The sequence below is a fragment of the Zeus faber genome (assembly GCF_960531495.2).
Source record: "Zeus faber genome assembly, chromosome: 10".
NCBI classification, from domain to species: domain Eukaryota; kingdom Metazoa; phylum Chordata; class Actinopteri; order Zeiformes; family Zeidae; genus Zeus; species Zeus faber.
Genome location: NC_137199.1, coordinates 15762434 through 15783385, shown reverse-complemented (window position 1 = coordinate 15783385; position 20952 = coordinate 15762434). Strand labels below are relative to the sequence as shown.

General features: G+C 39.9%; 3 protein-coding genes and 1 pseudogene across 4 annotated transcripts in view; all 4 read left to right on the top strand.

The window, feature by feature from the left end:
• The window catches only part of LOC307236154 (protocadherin gamma-C5-like), a gene marked incomplete at its 5' end in the record, with an annotated part of 315288 nt that overhangs the window by 53710 nt on the left and 240626 nt on the right, over positions 1–20952 (top strand). The gene's annotated exons all lie outside the window — the stretch shown is intronic.
• The window catches only part of LOC307235520 (uncharacterized protein), a gene marked incomplete at its 3' end in the record, with an annotated part of 89054 nt that overhangs the window by 6915 nt on the left and 61187 nt on the right, over positions 1–20952 (top strand). The window contains exon 3 of the mRNA XM_080007645.1: positions 226–2613. Within this exon, the coding sequence (XP_079863771.1) occupies positions 226–2613 (2388 nt within the window). The remainder of the gene's footprint in view (positions 1–225; positions 2614–20952) is intronic.
• On the top strand, positions 4511–6832 carry LOC307236167 (protocadherin gamma-A11-like; the record flags this gene model as incomplete). Its single annotated transcript, XM_080008485.1, has 1 exon — positions 4511–6832. The coding sequence occupies exon 1, from the start codon at positions 4526–4528 to the stop codon at positions 6830–6832; it is 2307 nt and encodes a 768-aa protein (XP_079864611.1). The 5' UTR covers positions 4511–4525.
• LOC307235527 (protocadherin gamma-A12-like) lies at positions 11634–20229 on the top strand (annotated as a pseudogene). Its single transcript has 3 exons — positions 11634–12180; positions 18292–20119; positions 20224–20229. The product of its transcript is annotated as a protocadherin gamma-A12-like (transcript).

Here is a 20952-nt window from a genome sequence, read left to right as displayed (position 1 = left end):
CAGCAGTGGATTGAACTGCTCTTTCTTCTAGTCTATTACACCACCCACAGAAGAGACGGAGCACGGAGCTGGGGAGTCGCGTACAATTCTGTCGAAAACAGGCTTTGAAGACGGACGTTGTTGCGGTTTTTTTCATTGATTTGACCTCCTTTTGGTGTTTTCGAGGATATTTTTACAAGAGACACACACAACTGTATTCGGTTGTTTATGGGATTTTCTATGAAGATGGAATACAATCAGCTGGGTCTTCTCGGCTTTGTCGTGTTGTTCGCTTTTCTGCGCTCCGCATACGGCGATTTGAGCTATTCTGTTCCCGAGGAGATGAAACGCGGATCCGTTATTGGAAATATCGCCAAGGACCTGGGACTCGAGGTGGGAGCACTGTCTGCCCGAAAGGCTCGTATCGAAACGGGGAAGAACGACAGGAGGTTCTGTGATATCAGCCTTCTGACCGGGGAGTTCACCGTTGTGGAGAGAATGGACAGAGAGGAGCTGTGCGGGGAAAAACCTTCGTGTGTTGTGAAATTCGAGATGCTTTTCGAAAATCCCTTGGAGTTGCATCGTATATCACTACAGATTCAAGACATCAACGACAATCCGCCCAGTTTCCCGAAGGAGAAAATCAAGCTTGAAATCAGCGAGTCCGCTGTGAAAGGAGCTCGGTATCGTGTGATTGCAGCCCACGATTCAGACATCGGCCAGAATGCGGTTCAACGATATACTCTTCAGCGCAACAGCAACTTCGTTTTGAATACGCAGACGACAAGTGCGGGTAGCAAATATGGTGAATTGGTTTTGGAAAAGGAGTTGGACAGGGAGGAGCAGCGGGAAATGACGCTGTTGCTAACGGCTCTGGATGGAGGTTCTCCTCAGAGATCAGGGACTTTACTTATCGACGTCATTGTGCTGGATGCGAACGATAATGCCCCAGTGTTCAGCCAGGCCGTCTATGAAGCCAGTCTGCCGGAAAACGCAGCTTTGGAAAGCCGAGTATTAACAGTGAGCGCAACGGACGCAGACGATGGTGTCAATGGAGAAGTAACATATGAATTTAATAAAATGTCCGATAAGTCAAGGAAGCTGTTTTCACTTGATGAAAAAACCGGAGAGATAATTGTAGCAGGGAACATAGACTACGAGGAGGGTTCTAAATATGAAATGTTTGTCGAGGCCAAAGATGGATATGGTCTGTCTTCAGATGCAAAAGTCATTATATTTATAACTGATGTTAATGACAACGCCCCAGTCATATCGTTAAAATCTTTGACCAATCCAGTGCCGGAGAATGTGTCACCTGGTACAGAGGTGGGCATCATTAACGTGCAGGACGGAGATTCGGAGAAAAACAGCCAAGTCCGCTGTTCCATTCATCAAAATGTTCCTTTTAAATTAATTCCTTCAATCAAAAATTATTACTCTTTGGTGACCACGGACAAACTAGACCGTGAACTAGTTTCTGATTATAATATTACAATCATAGCAACTGACGAGGGCTCCCCACCTCTGTCATCTTTGAAAACTGTCCATCTCTCTGTAGCTGATGTCAATGACAATCCACCTGTATTTGAGGAACAGTCCTACAGTGCATATGTGACTGAAAATAACAAACCTGGTCACACTTTATGTTCTGTTACTGCTGTAGACAGAGACTGGAGACAGAACGGGACAGTGATTTACTCACTCACACCAGGTGAAGTGAACGGTGCTCCAGTGTCTTCTTATGTATCTGTTCATGGAGACACTGGAGTGATCCAAAGTGTGAGGTCATTTGATTATGAACAGTTCAGGAGTTTTACAGTGATGATCATGGCCAGAGACAATGGTTCTCCTCCTCTCAGCAGCAACGTGACAGTCAGTGTTTTCATAACGGATGTAAATGACAACTCCCCTCAGATACTGTACCCTGCCCCAGAGGGAAACTCCTTCATGACTGAGCTGGTCCCCAAAGCTGCACAAGGAGGCTCTCTGGTTTCCAAGGTGATAGCAGTGGACTCCGATTCTGGACAGAACGCCTGGCTGTCCTATCATATCATTAAATCCACTGATGCAGGACTTTTCACTGTTGGTCTCCACAGTGGAGAGATCAGGACACAGAGAGACATTTCTGAATCTGACAACATGAAACAGAATCTTATCGTAGCTGTAAAGGATAATGGACAGCCCTCCCTCTCTGCCACCTGTGCCTTGTTCCTACTGATCTCTGACAACTTGGCTGAGGTTCCTGAACTGAAAGATATGGCTTATGAAGATAATGGTTCAAAACTGACTTCCTATCTTATTATCGCGTTGGTATCTGTCTCCACTTTTTTTCTGACTTTCATCATTATCATTCTGGGATTAAGGTTTTGTCGCAGGAGAAAGCCAAGACTGTTTTTTGATGGAGCGGTCGCTCTCCCCAGCTCCTATCTCCCTCCAAACTATGCAGATGTCGATGGTACTGGAACTTTACGCAGCACATATAATTATGATGCATACTTAACAACTGGATCTAGAACAAGTGACTTCAAGTTCGTCAGGTCTTACAATGACAACACGCTGCCTGCAGACCAGACTCTGAGAAAAACTCCAACTGATTTTGATGAAGCATTTGGAGATCTCGATGTTTCCCCAGAGGTAGGCACGACATAGATGTAGGCTCAGTGTCTCATCTTTCACTCATGTAAAGTAATCAGCATTGTATTTTGTTTTTGCTATCTCCGTGTGCTGTTTACCATCAGAGTTGATAGTGATATTTCTTTGTCATTTTGTTATTCTTTACTAATATTCTTACTGTCATTCTCATATTCTGTATTCAGCAGCCTACATTCCACAGAGATGATATGGATTAAGATTAAGATATGTTACAGCAGAAACAGACATCCATATGTTTTCTGTAGTAGACTTTCTGCAGTGAGTATCGGTAAAGGATGCAGGCAGATCTTTTCAAAAGCGGACAAATGTAATACCTGCATAAAAATCTAACATATTTCTTAAATAATTGCTTTTCATTATATTTGGTGTGGCAGAGATCTGGCTTTGGTTTAAAAACAATTTTGTTCCAAATTTGCAATACATTTTTAGTTGTACCCCTTATCTACACTATATTGTTTAGCATGGGCATGTGATATTTCCTTAATTAATTATAGCAGTGGTTTACATGTTGAAAGAAATAGTTCATGAGATGTTCCAAACCAAGAATATTTTTCAAGGCATCTAGTCTTCATTCATTAGTTCATACTGCATGTGTGATTTGGGAAATGAAGTGCCCTTGTTGAGTAAAATGCTTTGTATTTGTTCAAAATCTTTGTATTTCCTCTTTGATAGTATGTATTATTGTAATGTCAATCAAAGATTTGATGAACAAAAACTACAATATTAGGTTGAATATTACGGTGAAACATGGCTGTCATTTCATAGGATGGTTCTTCATGGTAATACACTCTTGGCTTTTAATTGTCTTTTGATATTACTCTGTAGAGACTTAACATTTTATTGTCCAAATTATTCAGATTGCAAGTTAAGGTAAGGACTTAGTGACACTGGAATCATTGGAGTAATGAATGAAAAAGCATTCATCTGAGATGGTTGTAATTCAATGAGATGCGTCTTAAACATATTCTATGCATTTGAAGGGACAATTCACTAAAACAAGATAGAGTGAGAGAGAAAGAGAGAGAGAGAGAGAGAGAGGGAGAAAGTGACAGTTGGAAGAGATAGATATTGGGAGAGAGAGAGAGAGAAATGTGATGTTAATTCATTGAAAGTTTCATTCTTAAAAGTATTTATTTGTTACCTTTATTCTGAGTTATATCAGACAAAATTACCATTTTTAAAACATTATATTTATAGGTTTGTATAATGATTGAATTCATAAATATTTCCCCTTTATATATATTTTTTTAAATACATATTTGACAAGAATACAACTCGTGTTCATCACTGATTTTGAATTTGATTTTCAGAGTGAAATCTATCAAAGCCTTGGTGACAAATAATCTCTTGAACTTGAACTTGTCTGCGATGTCTCAGACCATTGTCCTGATTTTTCTCTGACACAGTTACCTCTATTTGCAAAACAGTTGTGTATTTTAAATCGAATTAATTTCAAAGACCAGCTGATATTGCTCATAAGTAAAACGCATAAACTCTAAGGCCATTTTTATTTTATCTTAAGACGAAAAGGCTATTATGGGATGGAACGTGAAAAAATTAAATTAATCACTTCCTCCTTCTGAATGTGTTGTATTTCTTTTAGACTCATGGTGTCACTATACACCAATATACGATTTATATCCCCTCCACCCTCTGTATCGAGTATCTGTTTCACAAATAGAGAACAAGCCCAAAACGTCGGAATGAGTCTGGATTTTTTCGATCATATCGTGTTGCCTTATTAATTGGAATAACTCGACAAGATCATCACATCCACTATCGAGCTGTTGTAGTGAAGATGGCTTTCAGGATGCTCAATCTGCGCGGCTTTGTCTTTTTCTTTGCTTTGTTGCGTGTCGCATATGGCGACCTGAGCTATTCTATCCCCGAGGAGATGAAACGCGGATCCGTTATTGGAAATATAGCCAAGGATCTGGGACTTGAGGTGGGCAAACTATCTGCTCGGAATGCTCGTATTGAAACCGAGGACAACGACAGAAGGTACTGTGACATCAACCTTCGGAGCGGAGAGCTGACGGTAGCGGAGAGAATAGACAGAGAGGAGCTTTGTGGAGAAAAACCTTCGTGTGTTCTTAAATTTGAGCTGCTGCTGGAAGGGCCCTTAGAATTACATCGTATATCAATACAGATCCAGGACATAAACGACAATGCACCAAGTTTCCCGACGGATATAATTAAGCTGGAAATTAGTGAATCCGCTGTCAAAGGAGCTCGGTATCGTGTAAATGCAGCTCATGATGCAGATATAGGCCAGAATGATGTTCAGAGTTACACAATCCAACGAAATGAACACTTCGTTTTAAATATCCAAACCACAAGTGCTGGTAGTAAATATGGCGAGTTGGTTTTGGATAAGGAGTTAGACAGGGAGGAGCAGCAGGAAATTAAATTATTGCTCTCTGCTCTGGATGGAGGTTCTCCTCAGAGATCAGGGACTGTAGTGATCCAAGTCACTGTGCTGGATGCGAATGATAACGCCCCAGTGTTCAGTCAATCTGTCTATGAAGCCAGTCTGCCTGAAAACTCTCCACTGAAAACCACAGTAATAACTGTACGCGCGACGGACGCAGACGAGGGTGTCAATGGAGAAGTTACATACGAACTAAGCAGATTGTCTGATAAGTCAAGGAAATTATTTTCACTTGATCGACAGACTGGAGAGATATCTGTGACAGGGGAAGTAGACTTTGAAGAGGAAACCAAATATGAAATGTTTGTTGAGGCCAAAGATGGATATGGTCTCTCTTCAGATGCAAAATTGGTTATCACTATAACTGATGTTAATGACAACTCCCCAATAATATTGTTAAAATCTTTGACCAATCCAGTACCAGAGAATGTGTCACCTGGGACAGAGGTGGGCATCATTAACGTCCAAGACAGAGATTCTGAGAAAAATCGACAAGTGCGCTGCTTTATCCAGCAAAATGTTCCTTTTAAATTGATTCCTTCAATCAAAAACTATTATTCATTGGTCACCATGGACCAGCTAGACCGTGAATTAGTTTCTGATTACAACATCACAATAACTGCTACTGATGAGGGCTCTCCACCTCTGTCATCCTTGAAAACTGTCCATCTCTCTTTAGCTGATGTCAATGACAATCCACCTGTATTTGAGGAACAGTCCTACAGTGCATACGTGACTGAAAATAACAAACCTGGTCACACTTTATGTTCTGTTACTGCTGTAGACAGAGACTGGAGACAGAACGGGACAGTGATTTATTCACTCACACCAGGTGAAGTGAACGGTGCTCCAGTGTCTTCTTATATATCTGTTCATGGAGACACTGGAGTGATCCAAAGTGTGAGGTCGTTTGATTATGAACAGTTCAGGAGCTTTACAGTGATGATCATGGCCAGAGACAATGGTTCTCCTCCTCTCAGCAGCAACGTGACGGTCAGTGTTTTCATAACAGATGTAAATGACAACTCCCCTCAGATACTGTACCCTGCCCCAGAGGGAAACTCCTTCATGACTGAGCTGGTCCCCAAAGCTGCACAAGGAGGCTCTCTGGTTTCCAAGGTGATTGCAGTGGACTCAGATTCTGGACAGAACGCCTGGCTGTCCTATCATATCATTAAATCCACTGATGCAGGACTTTTCACTGTTGGTCTCCACAGTGGAGAGATCAGGACACAGAGAGACATTTCTGAATCTGACAACATGAAACAGAATCTTATCGTAGCTGTAAAGGATAATGGACAGCCCTCCCTCTCTGCCACCTGTGCCTTGTTCCTACTGATCTCTGACAACTTGGCTGAGGTTCCTGAACTGAAAGATATGGCTTATGAAGACAATGGTTCAAAACTGACTTCCTATCTTATTATCGCGTTGGTATCTGTCTCCACTTTTTTTCTGACTTTCATTATCATCATTCTGGGATTAAGGTTTTGTCGCAGGAGTAAGCCAAGACTGTTTTTTGATGGAGCGGTCGCTCTCCCCAGCTCCTATCTCCCTCCAAACTACGCAGATGTTGATGGTACTGGAACTTTACGCAGCACATATAATTATGATGCATATTTAACAACTGGATCTAGAACAAGTGACTTCAAGTTCGTCAGGTCTTACAATGACAACACGCTGCCTGCAGACCAGACTCTGAGAAAAACACCAACTGATTTTGAGGAAGCATTTGGAGATCTTGATGTGTCCCCAGAGGTATGTACCCTGTAGTTGAGGAACTATTGTTTATCTAATTAAGCATCTAATAATTTTAGTAATTACCTTCAAGTTTAAACAACATTTCCAAAAACAAAGCAACAACAAAGCATACAAATCAACATAATTTTGTAAACCCCATCAAATTTGAAACTGGGACTTCTTTGTAGTGCTTGCATTTATGTTTTCTAATTTTGTTCCACTTTACAAAATCCTTGGTTTAAATAACAGCCCTGTTCCTTTCTACGCTCATTAAGATTTTGTTAGAGGTAGTACATCAGTGCTTGACTGCTTTGTGATTTGTGTTCAGTCTTTGTTTAAACTACAAAAACCATAGATTACAACATGTTAAACAACATTTCCCTTTTTGTCGTCAGCCTTTCTGCTTGTTTTTTTCTCTTGTTTGTACCAAATTCTGGACTTGTGTGCGCGCGTGCGTGTGCGTTTTGTTCACAAGTCATCCCTTGCATGTCCAAGTCAAGTTTCAAGTTGTTGGTCACAAGTTCCAAGTCATGTCTCCTATGGTGTGAAGAGTGTCTGTGGGGGTCTCCTCCCACAGGTAAGGGTTTAGGGAGGGAGGCCAGCAGGCCACAATTATAGATATCTCTATATATCGGAGGAGTCTTATAATAATGCAGGAGGAATGGCGTTCCTCTGCTCACGGGCCTCTGCGCCGATCTCCTCTGTAAGACAAACAAAACATGGAAGAAAAACTCCCCGCCTCGAGTCGGACCAATCCGCGCCTTGCGGGCGCTGAATTGGCCGATTCGAGGCAGCTTGGTGGCCGCGGGAAAAGGGAACCTGCTGTCGTCCGCTGCGGTGCTTGACCACGCCCCTCTGTCCGCCACAGTGTTCTGTCTGCTGCATGTCAGGTGTTGTAAGACTACTACAGAGCTATTTCTAAGGAATTCACAGTATGTATATATCATCCCACATGTATCTAATAGCATATCCGAGTTGATGAGTTATTCAAAATAATGTATAGATAATGAGTGTATGGTATGAAGCTTTAAATCATATTATACATTATAATACAAGGAAAAACACAATGCCAGCTTTACTTTTAGTTCAGAATTGTATTGGTCCTTGTAACATCAACATACAGTATAAGCCAAGTGTGCAAGAAAACGATTATTACTTCAAACTTGTTCTTTTACTTTTCTAGATGATTGTTCCCTTAATCCAATTTGTCAATAACAAAATATCTCTCACATAAAAATAATTCGAACAATACGTCTATACAATATAATAGATGATAATAGAAGTCATTGAATGGAATGAATGGAATGACTTTTTTATTGAAAAAAAACCCCCAGAGCAAATCGATCGAAAGACAAGGAAAGAAAACACAGGCCAATATATCCCTCATTATATAACACAAATTACTTAAAGTCTCGACGGTGTACGAATATATGGCCGGTTTTTGTAGCACTATCTCTTGGGGTTTTTGTGTTTGTTTTCTGAATCATTTTCACTAAATAAATCTCCTGCTCCTCCTCGCCTTTGTCTGCAAAAAATAAATTCCAACGCTGGTGTAGGATGTCTCCAATCTCCATCTCCACTTGGCCTTTAGACATTTCTTTGCAACCATCAAGCAGAAAACAAACTGGCAAAACATACGTTACGTTGGTTGTCGCCCAGCGTTAACGCGAGCCAAAAGCTGCACGTGACTTTGAGGCTTCGTCTAGCTGTCCAGAATCTCTCCTCTGATTGGTGGACTGTTGTTGAAGATCATCAAACTTCCGATTGGCTGGGTGTGACATCACTCATTGTGACATCATAGCCACGTGGTTAGCCAAAAGTGAGGACTATCCAATAAGATAAAAAACGCATGTGATTTCACCAGTAAGTGATTTATACAGAGGAGCGACTCAGATCGTTGTCGGCGGCGACACGCTAGGTTTTAAAGAATGTTCATGTTATGAAATTAATTACAAGCGAGTAATATATGTTTTCTTTGCAGATGTAAACCTGAAATCATTTTGGATCCAGGGAAGCTGCTTTTGATAATGGAACACTTGACTCCTGGGGACCTAACTTTAAACATCCCTCATTATTTAACGAGGAGGGAAGAATATCAACAAAACACTCATTAAAACTTACATATGCAGTATGAATCCTAGAGGGCAGATTGTGCAAAATTGCTTAAAACACACACACACACACACACACACACACACACACACTTACACACGCACACACTGGAATGCTTTAATATAGAATTCTCTTGACATTCAAGTATTTCTCAGAGCCGAACAAAACAGAGTATTACTGTTCTAAAACTGTAGTATTTGAATTAATTCTCTGTCTCTTTACCAAATAAAAGTATTTAATATAAATACGAATTATTGGCATTCCTCTTTGATAAAATGTTATTCCATGATTAGGCATTTTGGAATAATTTTATCTTGCCTTCATGCAGTAACATAGCAAATATTCAAAACATTTTGTGTCTTTGTCCATGCCAAGGTTTAAGTTTAGTTTCATTGATTTAAATGTAGAATCACCATCTCCTATTAATCTCAAGAGTAGTATGCAGATCAACGATACAATCAGGTTGAACTTTAGTTGAAGGCATTAGTGTTTTGGTCTTCATGACAATACAAATTGACAATGTTAAAGTTAAATTGTTATAAACTTTTTTCGTGGATGGACTAATCATTACAGAGGAATTCAGAGACAAATACTTTAGGTTAATAAAGTATTTAATCTTGTACAAGAGGAGCAGTTTCAGTGTATCAACACAACAGAGTGCCACAGAGAAAGTGCTCAATTCTCACTGGAGATCTGAGTTTTTTATGCAGTTTTCTAGGAGTGGCGAAGCTGACGAGTCGTTGAGATGTCGGTCAGCAGATGTCGCGACGCCTCCGCATGGGTCCTGCTGATGAAACAGTTTCGCTAATGGGGCAGTTCCGTTGAGACAGGTCGTCTGGTGAAGTTCCCTTATCTGTTGGTCGAGACATGTTGCCTTTCTCCTCTTCACATTATGGCACAGAAAGTGACTAGTTCATGTCTTTTTTAGGACATGAACTCTATTTAGCCTTTAAAAGAAAAGAAAAGAACACATACCTTGTACCAAAGTTCATGTAAAAAGTACAGCAAAACATATACATATAAAATTCTTATAACAGACAAGTTTATTTTTCATGCGTACATTTCCTAAACCCATCTGTAGTATTCTTAATGGATGGTACACAGCGTCTTTCCGACTAGATATGCTGTATTTTGTTATTTCACACTGCACATGCTTCACCCATATGTGGATAGCAGATGAGTCTAAATTTTTGTATTTGCATCACCACTGTACTAGCATGTATTGCTATTAACGGCGATCTGTAATGGCTGTCTCATCACCTGCCTTCTTTTATCTGCACTTGCTTTTGTATTTTGTTTTTATAGACACTATATTTAGTCAAATGATGTGACGACTTATCCTAAAATGACTTGATCAAGTTCTAGCATATTTTACTATGGCTGACTTGACTTTCCTGTTGAATGACATGTGTCATTATCTGAATTAGAAATGTTTAAAAAAAAAACTCGGGAAATGCTTTGTAGCTCTGAATCTCTGATACAGCAACGTTCTTGTTGAAAAATAATCAATTAATTTCAATGGTTATGTAAGTTCTCGGTAGTTTGACATGGATGTCATCTTGAGTACCTGTTGATTCCAAACCCGAGTAAGCATGGGAATGTGAAAGTCACATCTGAGTTAAAATGCACCATGATGCATTGATTCCTAACCCTGTAGATGTGCTCCAAACATATATCTGGGATATTTTGATTCTACCCAGTGAATAGATGTAATTGTGAAGCACATGTAAGAGCCCCAAAGTTATTTGAGCTCTTGTTTATTAGTTCCCAAAAGTAAATGGAATACAGTAGAAAGGAGACTTTCTCACAACAGGATTAATATCACTTCACTAAGAGACAGAAGAGATTGTTCTCTAAGTGATCCGGAGGCTTGGGAAAATATTTCAACGTGGTACTATTCGTAGCAGTGGATAAATACATGTGGAGAAATCCGGGTAAACTATATCCTTTACCTATTTTTAATGAAGCATATTTTTCTAAATAATCTTTTCACATCGTGTGTGTGTTTGTGTGCGAGCCTTGCATAATTTTTGTTTCAAGTATTACTTAAAGCAGTGATTTTACGTTTTTGAGTAAAGTGACATAGCCGTAACTGTACTGCAGTTATATCTATAAATAACATTTTTAAATAAAATGTTAAGTATAATGTAATATATTCACCTTACGTTTCAGTGTCGGGTATATTTGTAGAGCTGTCCATGGTACTGAAGTTGGCTTTTCAGCTCAGAATAAATCAGTTCCCACATTATCTTGGCACTGAAAATGTGCGTTTTAAATTAGTATAATTCTGGTAATAGATTGGATAATATATACAAATGAAAACAACATTTTATCTATCTATATGTCTTTCTGTCTATCTATCTATATGTGAGACTTGTTATGTGACAATAATATATTTAAAAAGAAGAAAGGAATGTAGCATGCCCTTTCATCTGGTAGATTGGCCTCTCTCAGAGTGTGTTATATCCTATATTAACTCACGGTGTCACTATACACCAGCAGTGGATTGAACTGCTCTTTCTACTAGTCTATTACACCACCCACAGAAGAGACGGAGCACGGAGCTGGGGAGTCGCGTACAATTCTGTCGAAAACAGGCTTTGAAGACGGACGTTGTTGCAGGTTTTTTTCATTGATTTGACCTCCTTTTGGTGTTTTCGAGGATATTTTTACAAGAGACACACACAACTGTATTCGGTTGTTTATGGGATTTTGTATGAAGATGGAATACAATCAGCTTGGTCTTCTCGGCTTTGTTGTGTTGTTCGCTTTTCTGCGCTCCGCATACGGCGACTTGAGCTATTCTGTTCCCGAGGAGATGAAACGCGGATCCGTTATTGGAAATATCGCCAAGGACCTGGGACTCGAGGTGGGAGCACTGTCTGCCCGAAAGGCTCGTATCGAAACGGGGAAGAACGACAGGAGGTTCTGTGATATCAGCCTTCTGACCGGGGAGTTCACCGTTGTGGAGAGAATGGACAGAGAGGAGCTGTGCGGGGAAAAACCTTCGTGTGTTGTGAAATTCGAGATGCTTTTCGAAAATCCCTTGGAGTTGCATCGTATATCACTACAGATTCAAGACATCAACGACAATCCGCCCAGTTTCCCGAAGGAGAAAATCAAGCTTGAAATCAGCGAGTCCGCTGTGAAAGGAGCTCGGTATCGTGTGATTGCAGCCCACGATTCAGACATCGGCCAGAATGCGGTTCAACGATATACTCTTCAGCGCAACAGCAACTTCGTTTTGAATACGCAGACGACAAGTGCGGGTAGTAAATATGGTGAATTGGTTTTGGAAAAGGAGTTGGACAGGGAGGAGCAGCGGGAAATGACGCTGTTGCTCACGGCTCTGGATGGAGGTTCTCCTCAGAGATCAGGGACTTTACTTATCGACGTCATTGTGCTGGATGCGAACGATAACACCCCAGTGTTCCGCCAGGCCGTCTATGAAGCCAGTCTGCCGGAAAACGCAGCTTTGGAAAGCCGAGTATTAACAGCGAGCGCAACGGACGCAGACGATGGTGTCAATGGAGAAGTAACATATGAATTTAATAAAATGTCCGATAAGTCAAGGAAGCTGTTTTCACTTGATGAAAAAACCGGAGAGATAATTGTAGCAGGGAACATAGACTACGAGGAGGGTTCTAAATATGAAATGTTTGTCGAGGCCAAAGATGGATATGGTCTGTCTTCAGATGCAAAAGTCATTATATTTATAACTGATGTTAATGACAACGCCCCAGTCATATCGTTAAAATCTTTGACCAATCCAGTGCCGGAGAATGTGTCACCTGGTACAGAGGTGGGCATCATTAACGTGCAGGACGGAGATTCGGAGAAAAACAGCCAAGTCCGCTGTTCCATTCATCAAAATGTTCCTTTTAAATTAATTCCTTCAATCAAAAATTATTACTCTTTGGTGACCACGGACAAACTAGACCGTGAACTAGTTTCTGATTATAATATTACAATCATAGCAACTGACGAGGGCTCTCCACCTCTGTCTTCCTTGAAAACTGTTCATCTCTCTGTAGCTGATGTCAATGACAATCCACCTGTATTTGAGGAACAGTCCTACAGTGCATATGTGACTGAAAATAACAAACCTGGTCACACTTTATGTTCTGTTACTGCTGTAGACAGAGACTGGAGACAGAACGGGACAGTGATTTATTCACTCACACCAGGTGAAGTGAACGGTGCTCCAGTGTCTTCTTATATATCTGTTCATGGAGACACTGGAGTGATCCAAAGTGTGAGGTCGTTTGATTATGAACAGTTCAGGAGCTTTACAGTGATGATCATGGCCAGAGACAATGGTTCTCCTCCTCTCAGCAGCAACGTGACGGTCAGTGTGTTCATAACGGATGTTAATGACAACTCCCCTCAGATACTGTACCCTGCCCCAGAGGGAAACTCCTTCATGACTGAGCTGGTCCCCAAAGCTGCACAAGGAGGCTCTCTGGTTTCCAAGGTGATTGCAGTGGACTCAGATTCTGGACAGAACGCCTGGCTGTCCTATCATATCATTAAATCCACTGATCCAGGACTTTTCACTGTTGGTCTCCACAGTGGAGAGATCAGGACACAGAGAGACATTTCTGAATCTGACAACATGAAACAGAATCTTATCGTAGCTGTAAAGGATAATGGACAGCCCTCCCTCTCTGCCACCTGTGCCTTGTTCCTACTTATCTCTGACAACTTGGCTGAGGTTCCTGAACTGAAAGATATGACTTATGAAGATAACGGTTCAAAACTGACTTCCTATCTTATTATCGCGTTGGTATCTGTCTCCACTTTTTTTCTGACTTTCATAATTATCATTCTGGGATTGAGATTTTGTCGCAGGAGTAAGCCAAGACTGTTTTTTGATGGAGCGGTGGCTCTCCCCAGCTCCTATCTCCCTCCAAACTATGCAGATGTTGATGGTACTGGAACTTTACGCAGCACATATAATTATGATGCATATTTAACAACTGGATCTAGAACAAGTGACTTCAAGTTCGTTACGTCTTACAATGACAACACGCTGCCTGCAGACCAGACTCTGAGAAAAACACCAACTGATTTCGAAGAAGCATTTGGAGATCTCGATGTTTCCCCAGAGGTATGTGCACTGTAGTTGAGGAACTATTCTTTATCTAATAAAGTATCTAATAATTTTAGTAATTCCATTCATGTTTCAACAACATTTCCAAACACCAAGTGACAAAAAAGCTTACAAATCTAGATAATTTGGTAAAGACCATCAAGTTTGAAACGAAGCCTTCTTTGTAGTACTTGCATTTATAATTTCTAATTTTGCTCGACGTTACAAAACGGTTTGTTGAAATAACAGCCCTGTATCTTCATACACTCATTTACATTTGGTTAGAGGTGGTACATCAGTGCATTACTGCTTTGTGATTTGTGTTCTGTCTCTGGATCTCCAAGCATTTGGAGATCTTGGTGTTTCCCCAAAGGTATGTCATCGATTTTAAACAGATCTCCTGCACTGTCGTGTTTACTGAATTTCCTTGTTAATTTCCCCTTAATAGTTGGTGGACTTGTTTGATTTTAGTTCATTTGTGTTTACAATATATTGTAATATACGGTTAAAGTATGTCTTTGAGGGAAGTTAAATATACTCTTGTAAGGTGTTCAATCTAGAGGTGGTTATCAGCCTGTCTTGCCAGAATTGTTTAAAACAGTGGTGTCTGGTTTGTTGGTTCTGATTCTGCGTCCATCACATTTCTTTTAACTGGAAAAACTCTGTGTTGTTAATTGTTGTGACATTTTATTCGCAGTTTTGGTTCACATGTTGGATTTCATTCAGTTCAATTTCATGTTCTTACTTAAAACCCCTGGAATGCATTTACAATTGATTGGTCTTTTGGATTAGTGGATATTATTTCTTTCACTAGTTTGATAAAAGCTGACTTTTGAGTTTGTTTGATTTGTTGTACTTCTGATTACTTTGAAGGAATTGATGTGTAAAGGGACAATACAGACAAACAATTAAAGTTTCAAGATGCAATGTTGTGGAATGTTGAGACACAACTGAAACGTATTTTATGCATTTATTTAGTATAAAGTTTAAAAAATAAAATAACAGCTCGAAAAGCAACGTATTTCAGTTTGATTGCTACCTAACGTTATTTCACAAAAATTTTGTTCTGTCTTTGAGCATTGCACATCTCCTACGGCCCGCCATGAGTTTTTTGGTCTTTGTGTGGCTGCAGTGGTTGCAGTATATAGAGTACAATCATTCTAGGGGGGTGGTTCTGGTCGAGCTCCCCTGGACCCCTGCGACCTAGACGTCGATAGTGATTGAAGCAAGACCATATTTAATGTGAAAAAAATAATAATTATAAATAGAAAATTCACCGATTGGATACATAGATTCTCATGATAAATGTAATGCCCATCTTGGATACATTTTATTTCCAAATCTGGAAATTCACAAAATAAACGCCCTTCTGTCTTTCCTTTTCTAATTTGTGAAAAAAATGTTGTTTTGGTGAATAGCTGGTATAACTTTAGATAAAAGTATCTGTCTTTTATGCAGGATATTTATGTAAAATTTATGAGTAAACTTCTTCCCCTGGTGTTTTTCCTCTCTCTCTCTCTCTACTACCATTGTTCATTAGGTTTTGAATGTATAGCCCAACTTTACTTTTGTATTGTAAGACACAATGTGATTAGGTGTATGGGCGTAAACCTGTTTGCGTTGCGTATGCTACACTTGTATGACTTGTACTTTACATACTACACACAACTATATACTGTATCATATTACGTAATATATCATACTATACTGATACACTATTCTATGTTAGACGTATATTTTATCTTATCTTACATCATAGCATAGATTATCTTATTTTATATATTGTGTTATATCGTTTATGATATGATTTTGTATAACCTGCATATCATTAAGCTGTCACTTTCCATTGCATTTTGTTCTATTCCTTTTTGCACACATAGGCCTGCAGAGGCGTAGCACAGCGCCCACATACATTCTGCAACTGTATTTACGTATTGTATATTACCTACAAGTCTAAATCATAGCATTAACAAAAAATACATTTATGATGTGAATTACTTCATCCAATCTGTTATCGAGATAGACAAAACAAAATATCATGATTTCCAGTATGAACAGAAGACACAGCTCCAAAAACAACGTTGTTCAATTTAATTGTTACCTAACGTTATCTCACAAAAAAATTGTTCTGTCTTTGAGCATTGCACATCTCTGATTGTCCTCCATGAGCTTTTTGGTCTTTGCGTGGCTGCAGTAGTTGCAGTATATAGAGTACAATCAGTCTGAGGGGTGGTGCTGGTCGACCTCCCCTGGACCCCTGCGACCTAGATGTCGATAGCTGTTGTGGCGAGAATATATATATAGATATATATATATATATATCTATATATATATATATTTTTTTTTTACAGATTGGATACATCAATTCTCATGATAAATGTAATACTCATTTTGGATACATTTAATATCCAAATCTGGAAATTCATAAAATAAACGCCCCTCTGTCTTTCCTATTTTAATTTGTGAAAAAAATGTTGTTGAGGTGAATAGCTGGTATAACATTAGATAAATGTATTCGTTTTTTATGCAGGATATTTATGTTAAATCTATGAGTAAACTACTCCCCCTGGTGTATTTTCTCTCTCTCCCTACGACCATCGCTCATTAGGTTTAGAATGTATAGCACAACTCATATACTAGACATTTGTATTGTCAGACACAATGTGATTAGGTGTATGGGTGTAAACCTCTTTGCGTTGCGTATGTTACATTTGTATGACTTGTATTTTACATTCTACATTCAAGTATATACTAAATCATATTATATAATATATCATATATATATTGATGCACAATTCTATATTAGACGTATATTATATCCTATCTTTCATCATAGCATAGCTTATCGTATTTAATATAGTGTATTATATCGTTTATGATATGATTTATATAACCTGTATATCGTTAAGCTGTCACTTTTCATTGCATTTTGCACTATTCCACACATAGCCCTGCAGAGGCGCAGCACAGCGCCCACATACATTCTGCAACTGTATTTACGTATTGTATATTGCCTACAAGTTTAACCATAGCTTTAACAAAAAGTACCCCCCAGACTGGTTGTACCGGGCTCCGTAGTTGTGTGCGTGTAGTGTCTGTAGAGAGGGGCAGGAAGTGGAGGGCGCTGTGAGTCGTCGTAGTGACTGGAAATTCGCTGAACAGATTCCACTCAACAATTAGTTAACTGTTTTCAAAGTATGCTACTATTCTTTCTTGGCACTCCATCCTTAATGTATTATTGCAAACTATTGTAATGTATAACATTCACATGACAAGGAAAATTCAACTGGAGTGCGATTTTCCATTTGGGTTAAATTGAAGGTTCCCGTTTTAACTCTGAATATTACAAAACAACGTTGCCACTCCGTCTTCATAGATGGTCGGCGGCATTTTCAAATATTCCATTATATTCTTAAAAACGCAGGAAAAAAAAATATGATGTAAAGAAATATGTCACTGAAAGGCTGCGTACGTCGCATGCAATGTGTTATAGATCGTGTTTACTCACGGTGTCACTACAGACCAGAAAAGGGATTAGATGGTCAGCCCAGTCCCACGCCACTGCTCGACGCGTTGGAGGCTGTGGATTCGTGTAGGCATTGCGGTCGAATATTTTGCCGTCGATATTTGGAGTCGAGGACCTCATCGCCGCTGCATTGACCCGATCCAGCTGCCGTGGGATCGATCTCGCAGCACGATCGGCTGTATTGTTGACATCGGTCTGGAAGATGGAATACGGACATTCGGTCGTTCAAGCCGTTTTATTTTTCTTTGTTGCGCTACAATACACGCGATGCGACCTGAGTTATTCTGTCCAGGAGGAGTTGAAGGCCGGGCATGTTATTGGAAATATAGCCAAGGATCTCGGACTTGAGGTGGGCAAACTATCTTATCGCAAAGCTCGCATCGAAACGGAAGGAAATGACAGAAGATACTGTGATATCAGTGATCGAAATGGATATCTGACTGTAGCGGAGAGAATAGACAGAGAGGAGCTTTGCGGGGAAAAGCCCTCGTGTCTTCTGAAATTTGAACTTCTTTTAGAAGCTCCTTTAGAACTGCATCGTATATCCTTACAGATTGAAGATATTAACGATAATTCCCCGACCTTTCCGAAGGATGAGATTAAACTTGAAATTAGTGAGTCAGCAGACAAAGGAGCTCGGTATCGTGTTAACGCCGCACATGATGCAGATATAGGCCAGAATGCTGTTCAAAGCTATAGCCTTCAACGTAATAGCAATTTCGTTTTGAATATACAAACGACAAGTGCTGGAATCAAATATAGTGAATTGGTATTGGACAAGGAGTTGGACAGAGAAGAGCAGCAGGAAATGCGGTTGCTGCTCACGGCACTGGATGGAGGTTCTCCTCAGAGATCAGGGACTGTGCTTATACACGTAGTTGTGCTGGATGCGAACGATAACGCCCCAGTGTTCAGTCAGGCCGTGTACGAGGCGAGTCTCCCTGAAAACTCTCTGTTAAAATCTCCAGTAATTACTGTGCACGCAAGTGACGCAGACGAGGGTGTTAATGGAGAAGTGACTTATGAATTTAGTAAAATGTCCGATAAGTCAAGGAAGCTGTTTTCACTCGATCAGAAAACTGGAGAGATCACTGTAATAGGTGACATTGACTTTGAAGAGGGATCCAAATATGAAATGTATGTCGAGGCCAAAGATGGATACGGTCTCTCTTCGGATGCAAAAGTGGTGATATTAATACGTGATGTCAATGACAACGCTCCAGTTGTATTATTAAAATCTTTGACCAGTCCAGTGCCAGAGAATGTGTCACCTGGTACAGAGGTGGGCATCATTAATGTCCAAGACAGAGATTCTGAGAAAAACCGACAAGTGCGCTGCTTTATCCAGCAAAATGTTCCCTTTAAATTGATTCCTTCAATCAAAAACTATTATTCATTGGTCACCACGGACAAGCTAGATCGTGAATTAGTTTCTGATTACAACATCACTATAACTGCTACTGATGAGGGCTCTCCACCTCTGTCATCCTTGAAAACTGTCCATCTCTCTTTAGCTGATGTCAATGACAATCCACCTGTATTTGAGGAACAGTCCTACAGTGCATATGTGACTGAAAATAACAAACCTGGTCACACTTTATGTTCTGTTACTGCTCTAGACAGAGACTGGAGACAGAATGGGACAGTGATTTATTCACTCACACCAGGTGAAGTGAACGGTGCTCCAGTGTCTTCTTATATATCTGTTCACGGAGACACTGGAGTGATCCAAAGTGTGAGGTCGTTTGATTATGAACAGTTCAGGAGTTTTACAGTGATGATCATGGCCAGAGACAATGGTTCTCCTCCTCTCAGCAGCAATGTGACGGTCAGTGTTTTCATAACGGATGTAAATGACAACTCCCCTCAGATACTGTACCCTGCCCCAGAGGGAAACTCCTTCATGACTGAGCTGGTCCCCAAAGCTGCACAAGGAGGCTCTGTGGTTTCCAAGGTGATAGCAGTGGACTCAGATTCTGGACAGAACGCCTGGCTGTCCTATCATATCATTAAATCCACTGATGCAGGACTTTTCACTATTGGTCTCCACAGTGGAGAGATCAGGACACAGAGAGACATTTCTGAATCTGACAACATGAAACAGAATCTTATCGTAGCTGTAAAGGATAATGGACAGCCCTCCCTCTCTGCCACCTGTGCCTTGTTCCTACTGATCTCTGACAACTTGGCTGAGGTTCCTGAACTGAAATATATGACTTATGAAGATAACGGTTCAAAATTGACGTCTTATCTCATCATCGCGTTGGTATCTGTCTCCACTTTTTTTCTGACTTTCATCATTATCATTCTGGGATTAAGGTTTTGTCACAAGAGAAAGCCAAGACTGTTTTTTGATGGAGCGGTCGCTCTCCCCAGCTCCTATCTCCCTCCAAACTACGCAGACGTCGATGGTACTGGAACTTTACGCAGCACATATAATTATGATGCATATTTAACAACTGGATCTCGAACAAGTGACTTCAAGTTCGTCAGGTCTTACAATGACAACACGCTGCCTGCAGACCAGACTCTGAGAAAAACACCAACTGATTTTGAGGAAGCATTTGGAGATCTCGAAGTTTCCCCAGAGGTAGGCCTGACATAGATGTAGGCTCAGTGTCTCATCTGTCACTCAAATTAAGTAATCAGCATTGTATTTTGTGTTTGCTATCTCTGTTTGCTGTTTACCATCAGAGTTGATAGTGATATTTCTTTGTCATTTTGCTTTTCTTGATTAATATTCTTATCTCATTCTCATTTTTTGTATTCAGCAACCTACATTCCTCAGAAAACTTCACATTTTATCATTTGGTTGTTAAAAATGAAGCATAGTCCATGCCTGATTTGTGTGTGTGGTTTCTTAAGTTTTTTGTCTTGATTCATTCTTATCTTGCATTTATTGGTTTAAGTGGTTGCAGCGGGTCTTTTCAAAGCAGTTTATTGGCACTACAGTGACAGCAGATATGTCTGATATTATGTCAGATGATTTAGTTGGATGTCAGTCAGCTATACTTTTCAATCATGTTTTTTACAAAAAAATTAAGATGTGTTACAGCAGAAACAGACATCCATATGGTTTCTATAGTAGACTTTCAGTAGTAAGTATTGGTAAAGGATACAGGCAGATCTTTTCAATAGCGGACAAATGTAATACCTGCATAAAAAGCGATCATATTTCTTAAATAATTGTTTTTCATTCTATTATGTTTGGCAGAGATCTGCTATTGTGTTCCAAAGTTGCAATACATTTTTAGTTGTACCCCATATCTACACTATATTGTTTAGCATGAGCATGTGATAGTTCCTTAATTAATTATAGCAGTGGTTTACATGTTGAAAGAAATAGTTCATGAGATGTTCAAAACCAAGTATATGTTTCAAGGCATCTTGTCTTTATTCGTTTGTTCAAGCCGCAGGTGATAT